Below are 17976 nucleotides of genomic sequence, written 5' to 3'. Positions count from 1 at the left end.
GTATAATATAGTATAGCACAGTACAGTATATTATAGTATAGCATGGTATAGTATAATATAGTATAGCACAGTACAGTATATTATAGTATAGCACGGTATAGTATAATATAGTATAGCACAGTACAGTATATTATAGTATAGCATGGTATAGTATAATATAGTATAGCACAGTACAGTATATTATAGTATAGCATGGTATAGTATAATATAGTATAGCACAGTACAGTATATTATAGTATAGCATGGTATAGTATAATATAGTATAGCACAGTACAGTATATTATAGTATAGCACGGTATAGTATAATATAGTATAGCACAGTACAGTATATTATAGTATAGCACGGTATAGTATAATATAGTATAGCACAGTACAGTATATTATAGTATAGCATGGTATAGTATAATATAGTATAGCACAGTACAGTATATTATAGTATAGCACGGTATAGTATAATATAGTATAGCACAGTACAGTATATTATAGTATAGCATGGTATAGTATAATATAGTATAGCACAGTACAGTATATTATAGTATAGCATGGTATAGTATAATATAGTATAGCACAGTACAGTATATTATAGTATAGCACGGTATAGTATAATATAGTATAGCACAGTACAGTATATTATAGTATAGCACGGTATAGTATAATATAGTATAGCACAGTACAGTATATTATAGTATAGCATGGTATAGTATAATATAGTATAGCACAGTACAGTATATTATAGTATAGCATGGTATAGTATAATATAGTATAGCACAGTACATTATATTAGAGTATAGCACGGTATAGTATAATATAGTATAGCACAGTACAGTATATTATAGTATAGCATGGTATAGTATAATATAGTATAGCACAGTACAGTATATTATAGTATAGCACGGTATAGTATAATATAGTATAGCACAGTACAGTATATTATAGTATAGCACGGTATAGTATAATATAGTATAGCACAGTACATTATATTAGAGTATAGCATGGTATAGTATAATATAGTATAGCACAGTACAGTATATTATAGTATAGCATGGTATAGTATAATATAGTATAGCACAGTACAGTATATTATAGTATAGCACGGTATAGTATAATATAGTATAGCACAGTACAGTATATTATAGTATAGCACGGTATAGTATAATATAGTATAGCACAGTACATTATATTAGAGTATAGCATGGTATAGTATAATATAGTATAGCACAGTACAGTATATTATAGTATAGCATGGTATAGTATAATATAGTATAGCACAGTACAGTATATTAGAGTATAGCATGGTATAGTATAATATAGTATAGCACAGTACAGTATATTATAGTATAGCATGGTATAGTATAATATAGTATAGCACAGTACAGTATATTATAGTATAGCACGGTATAGTATAATATAGTATAGCACAGTACAGTATATTATAGTATAGCATGGTATAGTATAGTATAGTATAGCACAGTACAGTATATTATAGTATAGCATGGTATAGTATAGTATAGCACAGTACAGTATATTATAGTATAGCACGGTATAGTATAATATAGTATAGCATAGCAGTATATAACATGAAGAGCAGCAGAGCTCGGACCTCATCATGAGGGTCTTGTAGACGGAGTCGCGCAGCTGGAAGACGTGGTTGCTGACGGCCAGGTTGTGCTCCAGGCGGAAGGGTTCCAGCACCACGCCGTCTCGTACGGGGAAGGTCAGCCGCAGGTCGTCGCTGGGGTTACCTGTTGAGCGTGGCCAGGCGCAATCAATCAGCCACCATGTCTCGTTGTTAGACCGTCCAAACACACACAACACTGGTTTCTCTGTTTTCTGGAGGCACCGAGCGTTACTTGCGTAAATGCAGATAAACGGTGAAACCAAAGACTACACTAACCACGCTTCCATCCACAGTTTTTATGCGAGTAATGTCATACCATATAAAAATGAATCACGACAGTTGTGATGGAAACAGGAAGTTTCAGTACAATTTTATAAATACCGACAGATAATTTGTTAGTTTGACATGGTGGGACCTTTTTGTGTCTGTAAAATTAATTATGCGAGAAATGGCAGTGGAAACGCATTGATGTGCTAATATTGATATAATACATATTGAAGTAAACTTGGAGTCACGCGACGACATGGTGTGTGGTCCTCCCACTACGACTCGGGAAACCATGCAGTTTAAATTAGGCTACAGATTAAGTAAGTTATGATGAACTTCACAGGGTGGAGAAAGTGCATGGTATGAGCTTGATGCTCCTCTCCAATAAATGTGGAGGGTCTTATTCTGGTGACATGATGATCGATGCTTGACTGCCGTTTTGAAAAATATCCATAATCTCATCATGTAAACCAGCCTACCCGCACTGTATCTGAGCCATGGCTAGATGGGATCCAGTTATTGTCAAATTAACGTCAAAAGTTTTTTTATTTTTTATTTTAGCAAACCCTAATCATTTTCCTAACCTTTACCTAATTATTATAACCTGCTGCGTAAATTCTCCTAACCTGCTACGAAAAGTCAAATCTGACGGTGAGTCGACAAAAGCTAGATCACTTCTAGCCATTACCCTGTATCTGCGAGCTGCTGGCTAAAGTACACGTAACAAGACCATAGTAGGCACATCTTCTATTTAATGCAACCGTTTTTGTGACAACACATAGAACGTACACAAAAAGGTACATTTTTAAGTGCACTACGTCATCAGCACTGATTTTTATCTGCAATAAGTCAGTTTGGTGGAAACACACCACTGGTGGGAAAATGTACCTATTTTCTTTATGCAGATTTTTGAATATTCGCATGAAAATCTGTCCCCAATTGGATGGAAGCCTAGCTACTGAGAGACAGGGGATTTCAAAAGCATATTCTGTGTGTGAGTGTGTCATGTTTGGGTTTACCTGTGGGGGGTGGTGGGGGTAGGGAGTTCATGTTTGGCTTGATGTCAGGCAGAAAAGAGGGCTTGACGTCATGGCCAGGAGACATGTAGGGGGGCACCGCACTGCCCGGGGTTATGGGTGGGGTGGGGTTTCCAGGAAGGGGAGAGCTTGGATAACCAGGCATCGCCCTGCCCGGCTGGGACACAAAGAGAACAAGAGTAGGGTTAGGTTGCTGTACTCGGAGGACTAAAAATACCAGCAATGTGCTGTGCTTTGAGATGTTGCCTTTCAGAGGCAACGTAGGTCTACATCTCCACACACAAAGACAAGCCTAGTCCCAAATCTGTTTGTGCCGTCTTGCCAACTCCTATGGCCATTGGCAAGAGAGCACAAACAGATCTGGGACCATGTTACACAAAAACATAATGAAGGTAGAATGAGTTCTCTCCCTCTCGGTCTCTCTCTCACCCCATTGACTGCAGCCTGGTTGAAGGTGTTGTAAGGTCCACCGACTCCCCCGGCTGCTAGTGAATTTAGCGTGTTGCCCTGCCCGTTGAACTGCTCCGACTGAAAGGCAAATCGCAAAACACTGGTTTGTACTCTGGACTCTAGTTTGGGTATTATTACAGTAGCCAGCCAGGGCATACACACACATGGGAAGGAGGGTGTGAAAACAGCACAGGCCACCAGGCTGTGAAACAGACAGACAGACACTGGACAGCGTAGGAAGCGTTACCTTGTAGTACTGTCCTGGGTGGGCTGGTCCCGAGGGGTACTGGCCCATGTTGCCCTGCTGCATGGGCATTTTGTGGCCTTGGTAGGAGGGGGAGGTAGCTGAGCGCTGGGGCCCCGGGGCCCCGTGGTACTGCATGGGCTGCCCAGGGTAGGGCCCCTGACCAGGAGCAGGGCCAGCCATGCCTGGACCATACTGCTGCCCGGGAAAGCCCTGAGGGAGAGACACAGAGGGGGCAAAATGGAACAGAGATATGTGTTGACCTCAAAACAAAACTGGGCACACAATTATATTTCTGGTATGATGGGGATACAACGAAATGAAAGCTATAATGTTACAGAGAATGACCTCACCAAATAAGGAAGTTGAGCTTACTTGAGTTTTAAGCTGGCGAAATTACACTTTGATACCCAGCATTTATTAGAGGCGTTAACTTGCTAAAATGTGAAGGGACTACTATAAGAAAATGGCCCATTTTGGTGAAGTTGGACAGTGTAACCAAAAACAACTACATATCAAGATCAAGCTTAATAAAATTAAATGAAATATGATTATGGATGTATGTAGGTGTTAACATAGTATTATAATTCACACTGTATATTTCCAACTTATGGCTATCAGTCTACAAATGGTTTGCATTAGAGAGTATGTGAAGTAATTCGCCGGGAGAGACGAACCTCAGCGTTGTATGGGCGTTTGAGTCCCTGCTGCGGCCTGGGGGGTCCCTGCTGAGCCCCGGGGTAGCCCGGGTGCTGGGGCATCCTCTGGCCCTGAGGGGCTCCGTACATGGGCCCCATGGACGGGGGACGAGCGGGACCCATCCCTGCCGGGGACATGCCAGGGGGACCTCTGGGGCCCGGGTGTTGCATGAACTGTGTGTTGTAGCCCGCGCCGCCGCCCATCTGAAAAGTCCTCTAGGTTAGTGTGGGCGTGACATGGCAGATGAGATAAAGCAAACAGAAGTCTCTTTGATGTTCTCTGTTTTCCCTGGTTTACGTGGTTATAATAACGTATAAATACAGTCCATTTGAGCGGTGTTGCTCATAAGACACTCACTCCTACAGCCAGCAGGGGGTGCAGTATCCACTCAGACCCACAGAGGCCACCATTTTGGTTGGATGTTTCAACACAATACATGAGTCTGACAGGCAAATCCCATAAGGCTTTTACGTCTCAACCCCTGGCTTGTGGTCATCCTGAGACAATAGTATTACAATAGCAGAGTAGGATTAAGTTGCCCCTAGATACTAATCTTGGGTCAGTTTTGCATTTTCCCCTCTAATGGTTAAGGTTAGGATTTGGGGGAAGGCAAGCTGATCCTAGATCTATACCTATGGAAAAATTAACTCTAGAGCATGTACTACCTTGCTCTCCCTCCCTCCCTCCCTCCCTCCCTCCCTCCCTCCCTCCCTCCTTCCTTACCTGGCCATAGTTCATCTCCTGGTTCTGCTTCTCCTGGATAGCAGCAACCGTTGCCGTGGCTGTGGCCGTTGCTGTGGCAGCCGCTGCGGCCACAGCTGCCGCCGCCGCCTGGGTGAAGTCTGTTTGAGGGCGGATGCCGTGAGGGGGCATGCCCATAGACCCCCCTCCGTTATTGGGGTAACTGAGGCGGCAGAGAAATGGTTGTTTCAAAATAAACCAACCTGAAAATAGTGTGTCTCCAGTATTTCACACACAGGTACATTTTCTCCCTGTAAAACAGTAACTGTTCCGTATAAACAGAAACCATCATCCTCATTGCTACTATACAAAGACTAAAGGAGGACTACTATACAACATGTCTGACAGCTAATTCATTCTGTTTTGGTTTGGACTCTTGTCCCTTGTGCTCGGAGGGAATAATTCCAGCTATTCAAAAACGAATGGTGCATAGAGATTATTTTTATTTATTTATTTATTTTTGTCATTTAGCAGACGCTCTTATCCAGAGCGACTTACAGGAGCAATTAGGGTTAAGTGCCTTGCTCAAGGGCACATTGGCAGATTTTTCACCTAGTCGGCTTGAGGATTAGAACCAGCGACCTTTCTGTTACTGGCACAACGCTCTTAACCACTAGTGTCACCCTGAATGTTTAACGATTTAGTCTATTCAGGATTACCTGCCCACGTAGCCAGGCCCGGCAGGGTATCCCCCATTGCCCCTGCCGTACATGCCCTGCTGCATGTAGCCTTTGTTGGGCTCCGGGTAGCCCTGTTGACCAATAAACTGCTGGCCCATCCCAGGGCTGTGGCCAGGCATCATGTTGCCCCCGCCAGAGTTCCCACCTGGGCCCATCGGGTTCCCACCCAGGACCTGAGATGGGGAGGAGAAACAAACAGAGGAGCGTTACGAGGTGAATCACTATCAACCTAGTTCTAATATCGCACCGCGATGATACTTGTACTTTGGAATGTTGATCTATCGCCTGTGGAGGAAGGGAAGGGAGGGTGACATTGTATCGCAGCTGTAGGTAGCGTCCCAAATGGGTCCTGGTCAAAAGTAGTGCACTACATAGGGAATAGGGTGCCATTTGGGACGCAGCCTTAATATTTGCTTTCATGGGGTCACGGGTCTATCCATACCTGGCTGGGTGAAGGATTGGTCACCCCCCACACTGTGGTTACCACAGACAGGGAGCCTGCCGGCTGATTGCTGCCTTGCTGCCAGGACACAGGGTCATAAGGGTAGGAGCCGTCACTGAGGAGGAGGAGAGACAGAGAGAGATTACTGACTGGAGAATTGGGTCGTGACCAACACTTCCTCTATGGCGCTTTGGGGACCTCAACTATGGGATAAGGTGGATAAGTCGGAGCTTTGAGCTGATGCTGGAGCTTTGCTTTGTCAGGAGAGAAATATGGAAATGTATTTATACATGTAAGCAACATGCATGCCTGAAGATTCTGGCTTTGCTATAGCCCGTTCATATTTAAAATCTCTGCTGAGCATGTGTGCTGCCTGTGCTTTACTTAGTGGATTTGCCTTGTGCATGTCAGTCACATTATCACACGACACTGCACCATGTCTCCATGGAGATAAAGCCGTCACCTAGATAGGGGTAAAAGTAGCAGTGCCAAGAGAGAAGTTACGTGTGTGTGTGTGACTCATACTGGGTAAAACAGGCCTGCTCTAGTTATTCCTGTTTGCTTTCCATAATCAGCCTTGCAGCGCACATCTTGTTGAGTCTGGCACGGTGGCCACACAGGCACAGCAGGGTTTCCGTTATTTTGGCCGATAAAAAAAATGAAAAGCCTGTTGCCGGCCAAAATGACTGGGAGACTTTAAAAAATCCCATTGCAAAATTATGCTTATATTCATTGATGGAAATACCAGTCGATAGAAATACATTTGACCGTCATTCTTATGGGTCTATAGGTAATTTGCATAATTTAGTGAAATGAAATTGGCCTGTGTGTATTTTCGTTAGTCATCATGTGTCTTATTTATCCAACACAACTATCACACGTGCACAGCATACAGAGCTCCTCAGCTGTTAGCTGCTGGAACAGTAAAACCTGCTTTTATAAGCCCATTCTTTGCGCAACAATTCTAAAGGCAATCATGTGTTAAAAACAGTTTTGGTGCACGATTAAAAATAATACTTTTTTTATTTCTCAATAGGTAATTGAAGCGTGCCTCCCAATCACTATTCAAGTGCAGGCAACAGGATATCAGCGCGTCACCCACCACTTTACAATGTGAGCTAGAGCCAGTATGCATTTTGAAGACATACTTAATTGTTTGAAACCTGAATGTTTTATTTCATTTTATGAGGCATGTCTTACCTTGCTTCAAAGTAGCCTATAGGCAAAATCTGACCATAAAGCGTGGAGGCAATTATTTTATAAAGAATTCGTCGGCGAGTGAGTTTCAAGTTTGGGAAAGCTTATAATTAACCTACCATTTCTACTGTTTTACGTGCCAGTTATGATTTTCATATGCGCATTTTCGTGGAACAGTTTCATTTAAATAATAACATTTTCGTTTCTCAAAATCATTGTCACATGGTTAATCATAAAAATCGGAATTAAAATGATAAAAATCGAAAAGTTAAAAGTCAACTAATGCGAGATCGCCATGATCCAATGGCGCATAAAGAAATGAGCGCATGGAACTCATAGCCTATAGTGCCTTGCAAAAGTATTCATCCCCATTGGCGCTTTTCCTATTTTGTTGCATTACAACCTGTAATTTAAATGGATTTTTATTTGGATTTCATGTAATGGACATACACAAAATAGTCCATGGCACCACAACAAACCTGCCAAGAGACGGCCTCCCACCAAAACTTACGGAGCAGGCAAGGAGTGCATTAATCAGAGAGGCAACAAAAAGACCAAAGATAACCCTGAAGGAGCTGCAAAGCTCCACAGCGGCAATTGGAGTATCTGTCCATAGGACCACTTTAAGCCGTACACTCCACAGAGCTGGGCTTTATGGAAGAGTGGCCAGAAAAAAGATATTGCTTAAAGAAAATAATAAGCAAACACGTTTGGTGTTCGCCAAAAGGCATGTGGGAGACTCCCCAAACATATGGAAGAAGGTACTCTGGTCAGATGAGACAAAAATTGAGCTTTTTGGCCATCAAGGAAAACGCTATGTCTGGCGCAAACCCAACACCTCTCATCACCCCGAGAACACCATCCCCACAGTGAAGCATGGTGGTGGCAGCATCATGCTGTGGGGATGTTTTTCCATCGGCAGGGACTGGGAAACTGCTCAGAATTGAAGGAATGATGGATGGCGCTAAATACAGGGAAATTCTTGAATGAAACCTGTTTCAGTCTTCCAGAGATTTTAGACTGGGACAAAGGTACACCTTCCAGCAGGACAATGACCCTAAGCATACTGCTAAAGCAACACTCGAGTGGTTTAAGGGGAAACATTTAAATGTCTTGGAATGGCCTAGTCAAAGCCCAGACCTCAATCCAATTGAGAATCTGTGGTATGACTTAAAGATTGCTGTACACCAGCGGAACCCATCCAACTTGAAGGAGCTGGAGCAGTTTTGCCTTGAAGAATGGGAAAAAATCCCAGTGGCTAGATGTGCCAAGCTTATGGAGAAATACCCCAAGAGAGTTGCAGCTGTAATTGCTGCAAAAGGTGGCTCTACAAAGTATTGACTTTGGCGGGGTGAATAGTTATGCACGCTCAAGTTCTGTTTTTTTTGTCTTATTTCTTTTTTGTTTCACAAAAAAAAACAAAAAAAATCTTCAAAGTGGTAGGCATGTTGTGTAAATCAAATGATACAAACCCCCAAAAAATCTATTTTAATTCCAGGTTGTAAGGCAACAAAATAGGGAAAATGCCAATGTATAGGCCAATGCAGCAGTAGGCTTATAACTTCCATTGTTCTTTCACACTGAGGATTGGTGATTATCGACGGGGAGAATGTTGGAAAGATTTTTCAAATAGCTTACAGTGAAGAACTATAGTTTTATTATATTATAATTCGCAATGGATGTTAAAAAACCACTTTCCTACATTTCCACGCAGCAGGCCAGGTACTTCTATACGTGCTCAGGCGTGCACAATCCCTCAACATTATCAGGACAGAGAAACCAGACACATGCTCATTGTTCACACTGAGCACGCCAAACAAAAGGCAATGAAAAAATTTATAAATCTCGTAAATGATGGTTATGAAATAAACCAAAACATGTTTCTCACAAGTGAGGCAGGTTGTGAACTCTGCAAACAACTTTTCCACTCCGAGAATGAGAACGGTAAATGACAGTAATTAATGGATTAATTAACAGAAATTAGCCTTATTCAAAAATGGATAAAATAGTTTTTTCCCCTCATCAATCTACACACAATACCCCATAACGACAGCATAAACAGGTTTTCAGAAATTCTTGCAACAAACAAAAAAGAAGACGTAAATATGACATTTACATAAATATTGGTTATGAAACCTTGGTGTGCAGCCTTCCTATTCAGACCCTTTACTCAGTACTTTGTTGAAGCACCTTTGGCAGCGATTACATCTTCGAGTCTTCTTGGGTAGGACGCTACAAGCTTGGCACACCTGTATTTGGAGAGTTTCTCCCATTCTTCTCTGCAGATCCTCTCAAACTCTGTCAGGTTGGATGGGGAGCGTTGCTGCACAGCTATTTTCAGGTCTCTCCAGAGATGTTCGATGGGTTCAAGTCCGGACTCTGGCTGGGCTACTCAAGGACATTCAGAGACTTGTCCCGAAGCCACTCCTGCGTTGTCTTGGCTGTCTGCTTAGGGTCATTGTCCTGTTGGAAGGTGAACCTTCGCCCTAGTCTGGAGCAGGTATTCATCAAGGATCTCTCTGTACTTTGCTCCGTTCATCTTTCCCTCGATCCTGACTAGTCTCCCAGTCCCTGCCGCTGAAAAACATCCCCACAGCATGATGCTGCCACCACCATGCTTCACCGTAGGGATGGTGCCAGGTTTCCTCCAAACGTGACTCTTGGCATTCAGGCCAAAGAGTTCAATCTTGGTTTCATCATACCAGATAATCTTGTTTCTCATGGTCTGAGAGTCCTTTAGGTGCCTTTTGGCAAATTCCAAGTGGGCTGTCATGTGCCTTTTACTGAGGAGTGGCTTCTGTCTGGCCACTCTACCATAAAGGCCTGATTGGTGCTGTGCTGCAGAGATGGTTGTTATTCTGGAAGGTTCTCCCGCCTTTCTCCCCCGATTGCTCAGTTTGGCCAGGCGTCCAGCTCTAGGAAGAGTCTTGGTGGTTCTAAACTTTTTCCATTTAAGAATGATGGAGTCCACTGTGTTCTTGGGGACCTTTAATGCTGCAGAAATGTTTTGGTACCCTTCCCCAGATCTGTGCCTCGACACAATCCTGTCTCAGAGCTCTTCGGACAATTCCTTTGACCTCATGGCTTGGTTTTAACTCTGATATGCCCTGTCAACTGTGGGACCTTATATAGACAGGTGTGTGCCTTTCCAAATCATATCCGATCAATTGAATTTGGAGGTGAAAGAAACGCACACCTGTTTAGGTGCTGGCTAGCGGAGTAGAAGACCTAAAAAAGAAAAGGAGATCCAGGCAGATCTTTAATTTAAAGACCCTTGCTCCCTTCGGTCTCAACATAGATTTTGATCTGAAGCCATTCTTGTCATTATTGTGATTTTGCTATTCATTGTAAATGTTTGTAGGCCTATGTAGCCAAATTGTCTCTATGATCGTATGCTATCCATTCATGTTTTCTATATTTTCTATTTATATCTGTAAATTAACCAATGATATCAAGCCTCACCTGGCCATGATTACAGACACCTGTGTGTCCTTTGAAACTATATAAATAAGTGACCCACAGTGTTTGTCATTATACCCTGATGAAGAAAGCTTGTCTGTCGAAACGTTGGTTATTAGGTTATTAAATTATTGCATCTGAGCTCCTAGAGTGTGCGGCTCTCCTTTTCTTTTTCAATCAATTGAATTTACCATAGGTGGACTCCAATCAAGTTGTAGAAACATCTCAAGGATGATCAATGGAAACAAGATGCACCTGAGCTCAATTTTGAGTCTCATAGCAAAAGGTCTGTTTTTTATTTGTAATAAATTAGCAAACATTTCTGAAAACCTGTTTTCGCTTTGTCATTAAGGGGTATTGTGTGTAGATTGATGAGGGGAAAAAAATATTTAATCCACTTTAGAATAAGGCTGTAGCATAACAAAATGTGGAAAAAGGGGAAGTGGTCTGACTCTTTCCGAATTCACTGTACTGTTTAAAGAGGTAGGGTTTCAGATGTTTTTGGAAGATAGGTGGGGACATTACGAGTTGCATGTTCTGTTAAAATGCATTACCATAATCTAAATGGTATTTCTGTCATTCTGAGCACCGTGGGTGGATGCCCTAATGGGTTATACACACAATACACATGGGTCCGGTAAATTTCTCAAATGGCAGGTAAATTAAAATCTTCCCAGTCATGTTGTCAGGCGCCACATTTTCCTAACAGAAACCCTGATGCACAGATACAACACTCAGGCATCTGCACAAACCCATTGGGAGTGTAAATGTGTGTGTGTGTTGTGTGTGTGTAGTGTGTGTGTGTGCATGTGTACAGTGCGTGTGTGCGCGGTGTGTGTGTGTACAGGCGGCCTTGAACTATGTGGGACACCTTCAATGACCATGAAGATGAGAAGAACCATGTATGTACACCACAACACGGCACCTCCTGCAAACTACTTCCTGTGGGCCTGATCCCTTGACTGGGACAAAGGACAGTGGCATGTTTCTCTGAGCCCCTCTCCACTCCCAGACAACAGAGCTCTTCAGAGCTCCACAGAACCTGTCCACAGGTCACACTGACTCACACGCTGCACACCACACATCTATGGATGTGACAACACATTTACCAAATGGCACCCTATTCCCTATCCTGGTCAAAAGTAGTGCACTAAATAGGGAACAGGCTGGGGACGCAAACTTGGTGTGCAGCCTTGCTGCAGCAGAGCCACTGCTCCCAAGTCCCTACACTACAGTATGTAGGCTAGTTATACCCAGCAGCCAGAGAGCAACAACACAAAAGTCTCCTTGCTTTAGGTTACATGTTCAACATACTCCAGGTAAGATGGGGCTACGCTCTGTGACTTCACTGAACAGTTTACTTCAGGTGAGGTCATTCTGAATTTGGTCAAATCCAAGGTCCAAACTGTATTAGAACGTGTGGCTCTGCACAAATGTTGTGCAATGATGATTCCCTGAAGTGCTACTGCAGGTGTAGGTTAAAGTTGGCCATAGATACAGATCTTGAGTCAGTTTAGCATTTTCCCCAATGGTTAAGGTTAGGATTTGGGGAGGGGAAGCTTATCCTAGAACTGTACATAGGGGGAACTTCAACCCAGAGCACAAAGGCCAGGGACAGGGATCACACCGGGTCATACTACTTCATCATCATCAGACACACGGACCAATTGAGAAAGCTGTTAAGGCTAGCTGCTACTTCATACTGTCAACAAAATCCAACTTGGTTGGACTGAGAGGTGACTATGGTAAACTGCTAGAGAAAGTTGATGTTGGTGGTACAGGAATTTCAACTGGGAGAGAGATTTGGTAGGCTAGACCCAGGCCTCTATCCAGGCAAACTGTACTGAAGTGAGGGTTAGAAGGCTATATCAGCACAAAACTGTGTTGAGTAAGTGTTTCTATATTAAAATAAAGCTACGTTGGAGTGAAAGGTGGTGGCATATTTTTGCCTTGTGTGGGTGTACTTTTCTCAACTCCCACGTCTAGCCAGCCATCCTCAAAATACGTTCACTTTATCTGTCAGTTCATCTCGACTCTCCCTTGCCTCCTTGACAGAAATTCAGATAGGATGTATTTCTGGGCCCGTATTCACAAAGCATCTCAGAGTATGACCAAGGATCAGTTTCGTGTTTTAAATCATAATGAATAAGAGGGGGGACCTGATCCTAGATCAGCACTCCTACTCTGAGACACGTGAATACAGGCCCTGAAAGTCACATAGCTATTCTTCCAATCTACAAAACACATCAAAGCTTAGAATCATCCTTATCGAACGGAGAGGGAGGAGAGATGGGCAGGCTGTCTGGCTGGGTGGGTAGTTGGTACACACCTGTGTGGATTAGGAGGCAGGCCAGGTTTCATGGAGTTCATGGGGTTCATCGGAGGGACGTTGGGGTCAGCAGGGAGCCCCACAACTCCGCAACCAGCAGGCAGCCTGAAAACAAAAGAACACGTGTTTAGACATGAGGCCAACTATTAAGATAGCAGTCTACCGTACCACATTGGAGAATAGACATGAGAAATGTTCCTGCAATGTTGCTATCATTTGCATATTCAGAAAGTCTATAATTATAAGAGGAGAAACTACCAAAACAATGATTGGCATCCCTCAGCTACAAGAGGGACACTACTGAGCAAATCAACATAGGCCTACCACCCAATGTTGTTGTTACGTATACAGTGCCTTCAGAAAGTATTCACACCCCTTGACTTTATCCACATTTTGTTGTGTCACAGCCTGAATTTAAAATTGTTTAAATTTAGATTTCTTATCACTGGACTACACACAATACCCCATCATGTCAAAGTGGACTTATGTTTTTCGAAATGTTTCCAAATTAATTTCAAATAACAAGCTCTAACGTCTTGAGTCAAAAAGTATTCAAACCCTTTGCTATGGCAACACTAAATAAGTTCAGAAGTGAAAATGTGCTTAACAAGACACATAATAAGTTGCATGGACTCACTCTGTGTGCAATAACAGTGTTTAACATTATTTTTGAATGACTACCTCATCTCTGTCCCCCACACATACAACTATCTGTAAGATCACTCAGTAGAGCAGTGAATTTCAAACACAGATTCAACCACAAAGACCAGGGATGTTTTCCAATGCCTCGCAAAAAGGGATGAAAAGCAGACATTGAATATCCCTTTGACCATGGTGAAGTTATTAATTACACTTTGGATGGTGTATCAATACACCCAGTCACTACAAAGATACAGGCGTCCTTCCTAACTCAGCTGTCGGAGAGGAAGGAAACTGCTCAGGGATTTCACCATGCCAACGGTGATGTTACAGAGTTTAATGGCTGTGATAGGAGAAAACTGAGGATGGATCAACAACATTGTAGTTACTCTACAATACTAACCTAATTGACAGAGTGAAAAGAAAGAAGCCTGTACAGAACACAAATATTCCAAAACATGCATCCTGTTTGCAACAAGGCACTAAAGTAATATTGCAAGAAATGTGGCAAAGCAATTAATTTTTTGTATACAAAGTGTTATGTTTGCAGCAAACCCAATACAACATATTACTGAGTACCACTCTCCATATTTTCAATCATAGGGGTGGCTGCATCATGTTATGGGTATGCTTGTAATCGTTATGGACTGGGGAGTTTTTTAGCATGAAAGATGAACAGAATGGAGCTAAGCACAGACAAAATGATAGAAGAAAACCTGGTTAAGTCTGCTTTCCACCAGACATTGGGAGATTAATTTACCTATCAACAGGACAATAACCTAAAACACAAGGCTAAATCTACACTGGAGTTGCTTACCAAGACGACATTGAATGTTCCTGAGTAGCCTAGTTACAGTTTTGATTTAAATCTGCTTGAAAATATATTGCAAGACCTGAAAATGGTTGTCTAGCAATAATCAACAACCAATTTGACAGCGCTTGAAGAATTTAAAAAAGAATGGGCAAACGTTGCACAATCCAGGTGTGGAAAACACTTAGAGACTTACCCAGAAAGACTCACAGCTGTAATCACTGCAAAAAGTGCTTCTACATTTATGTCATTTAGCAGACGCTCTTATTCAGAGCGACTTACAAATTGGTGCATTCAACTTATGATAGCCAGTGGGACAACCACCTTTTTTTTTTTTTTTTATGGGGGAGAAGGATTACTTTATACTATTCCAGGTATTCCTTAAAGAGGTAGGGTTTCAAGTGTCTCCGGAAGGTGGTCAGTGACTCCGCTGTCCTGGCATCGTGGGGAAGCTTGTTCCACCATTGGGGTGCCAGAGCAGCGAATAGCTTTGACTGGGCTGAGCGGGATAAGTTGAAGGGGTTTAATGGCACAGGCAGGGAGCCCAGCCAACAGCGAGTTGCAGTAATCCAGATGGGAGATGACAAGTGCCTGGATTAGGACCTGTGCCGCTTTCTGTGTAAGCTACAAAGTATTGACTCAGGGGTGTGAATACTTATGTACATTTTCAATAAATTTGCAAACATTTGTAAAAACATGTTTTCACTTTGTCATTATGGGGTATTGTGTGTAGATGTGTGAGAAGTTTTTTTTATTTAATCCATTTTGAATTCAAGCTATAACACAACAAAATGTGGAATAAATCAAGGGTATGAATACTTTCTGAAGGTACTGTAGCAGGACAGATGGACACATTATCTATTTCAGCCTCGGGCAGATCAGATCGAGAGAAGTTTTGTTACACGATCAAAGTCATGACGTACATTGTCATAATGACATCAGGCCAAACCAAAAATTCCATAGGGAAACGGGAGGGAGGGTTGGGATGGTCCTAGTTGTTGGAGAACCGGTCCTCCACTGAATTTATGAGCAGCCAGGAAGTGAGACTGAGTGGTATTGAATGTAATGTTGTTACGTATACAGTGCCTTAGTAGTTGAATCTGTGTTTGAAATTCACTGCTCGACTGAGGGGCCTTACAGATAATTGTATGTGTGTGGTAGAGATGAGGTAGTCATTCAAAAATCATGTTAAACACTATTATTGCACACAGAGAGAGTCCATGCAATTTATTATGTGACTTGTTTAGCACATTTTTACTCATGAACTTATTTAGGCTGGCCATAACAAAGGGGTTGAATACTTATTGGCATTTCAGCTTTTCATGTGTAAATGGACTTGTGGTTCGACATTGTAAAGTTGAATTTGTGTATGGTTCTGCAACAAAGGAGAGACATAAGCAGGTTGCATAACATAAAAGATGTGATAAGGATCGATCAATTAAACCAATATATCTCAAATAAGGAAATTAGATGACATCTTAACGTTATGACTTAACTAAAATATACATGGGAATAGGAAACAAACTTACTCTTAACTTAACACAACTGGAAAGAAACTGAGAAATGACTTGACTGGATTTAAACACAAACTAAAAAGGTGTGAATGAGCCAGGGAAGTCCTGATAATTAGTGGCAAGTGTTTGGCATTGAGAGAGAGTCAACAGGTGAAATCAACTTGGTTGATCAAGTTCATCTCAGTAGTATGCTGCTCCACTCCAAGGGCTTTTGTACAGCCGCCAACCAGCTGCATGGGGCTGTATAGAGTACCACAGTATGAGTCATAATACCCATAAAACCTAGCGGTCAAACGAGGAAATGGTTCAATTTTTTTTACACAATTCATTTTTCCCATTGCGGATTTTAGAAACACTTAAAATAAGGGCTTTGTTTCGTGCAGGCTTACCCTGGCATGACATTTTGATAACCATGTAAATCTCTCTAGGACAAGGTGACTTTTATCAATATATTCGCCTGTATTTCCCCCGAAAAAATTAAATGCTAATTAGCTGCTAATGTGGCTATCATAAAGAACTACAAATGCCATGATGATCTGGACAAGACTGCCAAATCAAAAGGTAAGAATCTCTGTTAGCTAAATTTAGTAAATAATAAATTGGCTAAAGTTATTTAAATTGACAATTCTGTGAACTGTTTTGTGTAACTTTTAAATTGACAAAACACCGGTTAGCAAAGGTGTCAGCTAGAGATGACATGCAGGAGCTTACAGGGATTTGTAGTCTTGCATGATGTCTACTTTGATGCTATATAGCATTTTCGAATCTGAGAGTAAATAGAGCCAAATATAATTATAAAAGTCACCTTGTTCGAGAGCGAGTTGCATGGTTACCAAAACATCACGCCAGGGTAAGCCTACACAAAACACAGCCCTTATTAAGTGTTTCTAAAATTAAAAATGAATGGTGGAAAAAACTATTGGAATCATTTCCCTGTTTGACCGCTAGTTTTTATGGGTAGTAGTGCATCATCAGTTCCTCTTGTCATGTTAGTCATTGCATACCTTAGAGAGCTATTTATAACTTGTCAGAAATGTCCAGATCAACCAGCCCATGTCAGCTAACATTTTCCTATTTTTGTTACTCAAATATCACATGAATACATATCAGACATGGCAAAATATAGAATTGTAAGAAAATTATCTTTAAAACTGCAAAACTTTCTTTGCACCCCATGACAAAATGTGTAGAATTGCAGGAAATAAGCTTTAACCCTGCAAAATTCTCTCCACCAACAATAGGGGTGTGAACAGTTTGTGTCATGAACAGTGCTTGTGCCCATATAAATAGCCGTGGCGCATGCGAGTGCCGGGGGGGCATGTTCCCCAATGCTGGAAGGGGGGCCCCGAGTTTGGGAACCCCTGCTCTGTTGGACATGATTCACATGGCCATATCTCCATAAAGAATTGATACATACAGCCCAACGATGGCTTAAAATGGAAAACACATTAAATGGCCAAAAGATGCCATATACAGTGCAATCGGAAAGTATTCAGACCCCTTCCCCTTTTCCACATTTTGTTACATTACTGCCTCATTCTAAAATGGATTTAATACAATAAATCAATCTTTACACACAATACCCAATAATGACAATGCGAAAACAGGGTTTTAGAAATCTTTGCGAATGTATTAAAAATAAAAAACAAATACATTATTTACATAACTATTCAGACCCTTTGCTATGAAAATCGAAATTGAGCTCAGGTGCATCCTGTTTCCATTTTATCATCCTTGAGATGTTTCTACAACTTGATTGTAAATTCAATTGATTGGACATGATTTGGAAAGGCACACACCTGTCCAGTGGTGGAAAAAGTACCCAATTGTCATTTTTGAGTAAAAGTAA

The 17976-nt window shown here is 41.8% G+C and overlaps 1 protein-coding gene across 4 annotated transcripts in view; it reads right to left on the bottom strand.

Moving 5' to 3' along the window:
* Positions 1-17976, bottom strand: part of LOC121584603 (zinc finger MIZ domain-containing protein 2) — a 69663-nt gene that overhangs the window by 18420 nt on the left and 33267 nt on the right. For all 4 annotated transcript variants that reach the window (XM_041900586.2, XM_041900588.2, XM_041900587.2 and 1 more), the window contains 9 exons: positions 13164-13268; positions 6179-6293; positions 5716-5909; positions 5039-5219; positions 4294-4518; positions 3620-3829; positions 3352-3450; positions 2905-3079; positions 1601-1742 (listed from right to left, as the gene is read on the bottom strand). In XM_041900586.2, the coding sequence (XP_041756520.2) occupies positions 1601-1742; positions 2905-3079; positions 3352-3450; positions 3620-3829; positions 4294-4518; positions 5039-5219; positions 5716-5909; positions 6179-6293; positions 13164-13213 (1391 nt within the window). In that variant the 5' untranslated portion in view covers positions 13214-13268. The remainder of the gene's footprint in view (positions 1-1600; positions 1743-2904; positions 3080-3351; positions 3451-3619; positions 3830-4293; positions 4519-5038; positions 5220-5715; positions 5910-6178; positions 6294-13163; positions 13269-17976) is intronic.

Source organism: Coregonus clupeaformis, unplaced genomic scaffold (genome assembly GCF_020615455.1).
Source record: "Coregonus clupeaformis isolate EN_2021a unplaced genomic scaffold, ASM2061545v1 scaf0098, whole genome shotgun sequence".
Classification (NCBI taxonomy): Eukaryota; Metazoa; Chordata; class Actinopteri; order Salmoniformes; family Salmonidae; genus Coregonus; species Coregonus clupeaformis.
The sequence above is the reverse complement of the archived record's forward strand: the minus strand, read 5'-3'. Positions and strand labels throughout refer to the sequence as shown.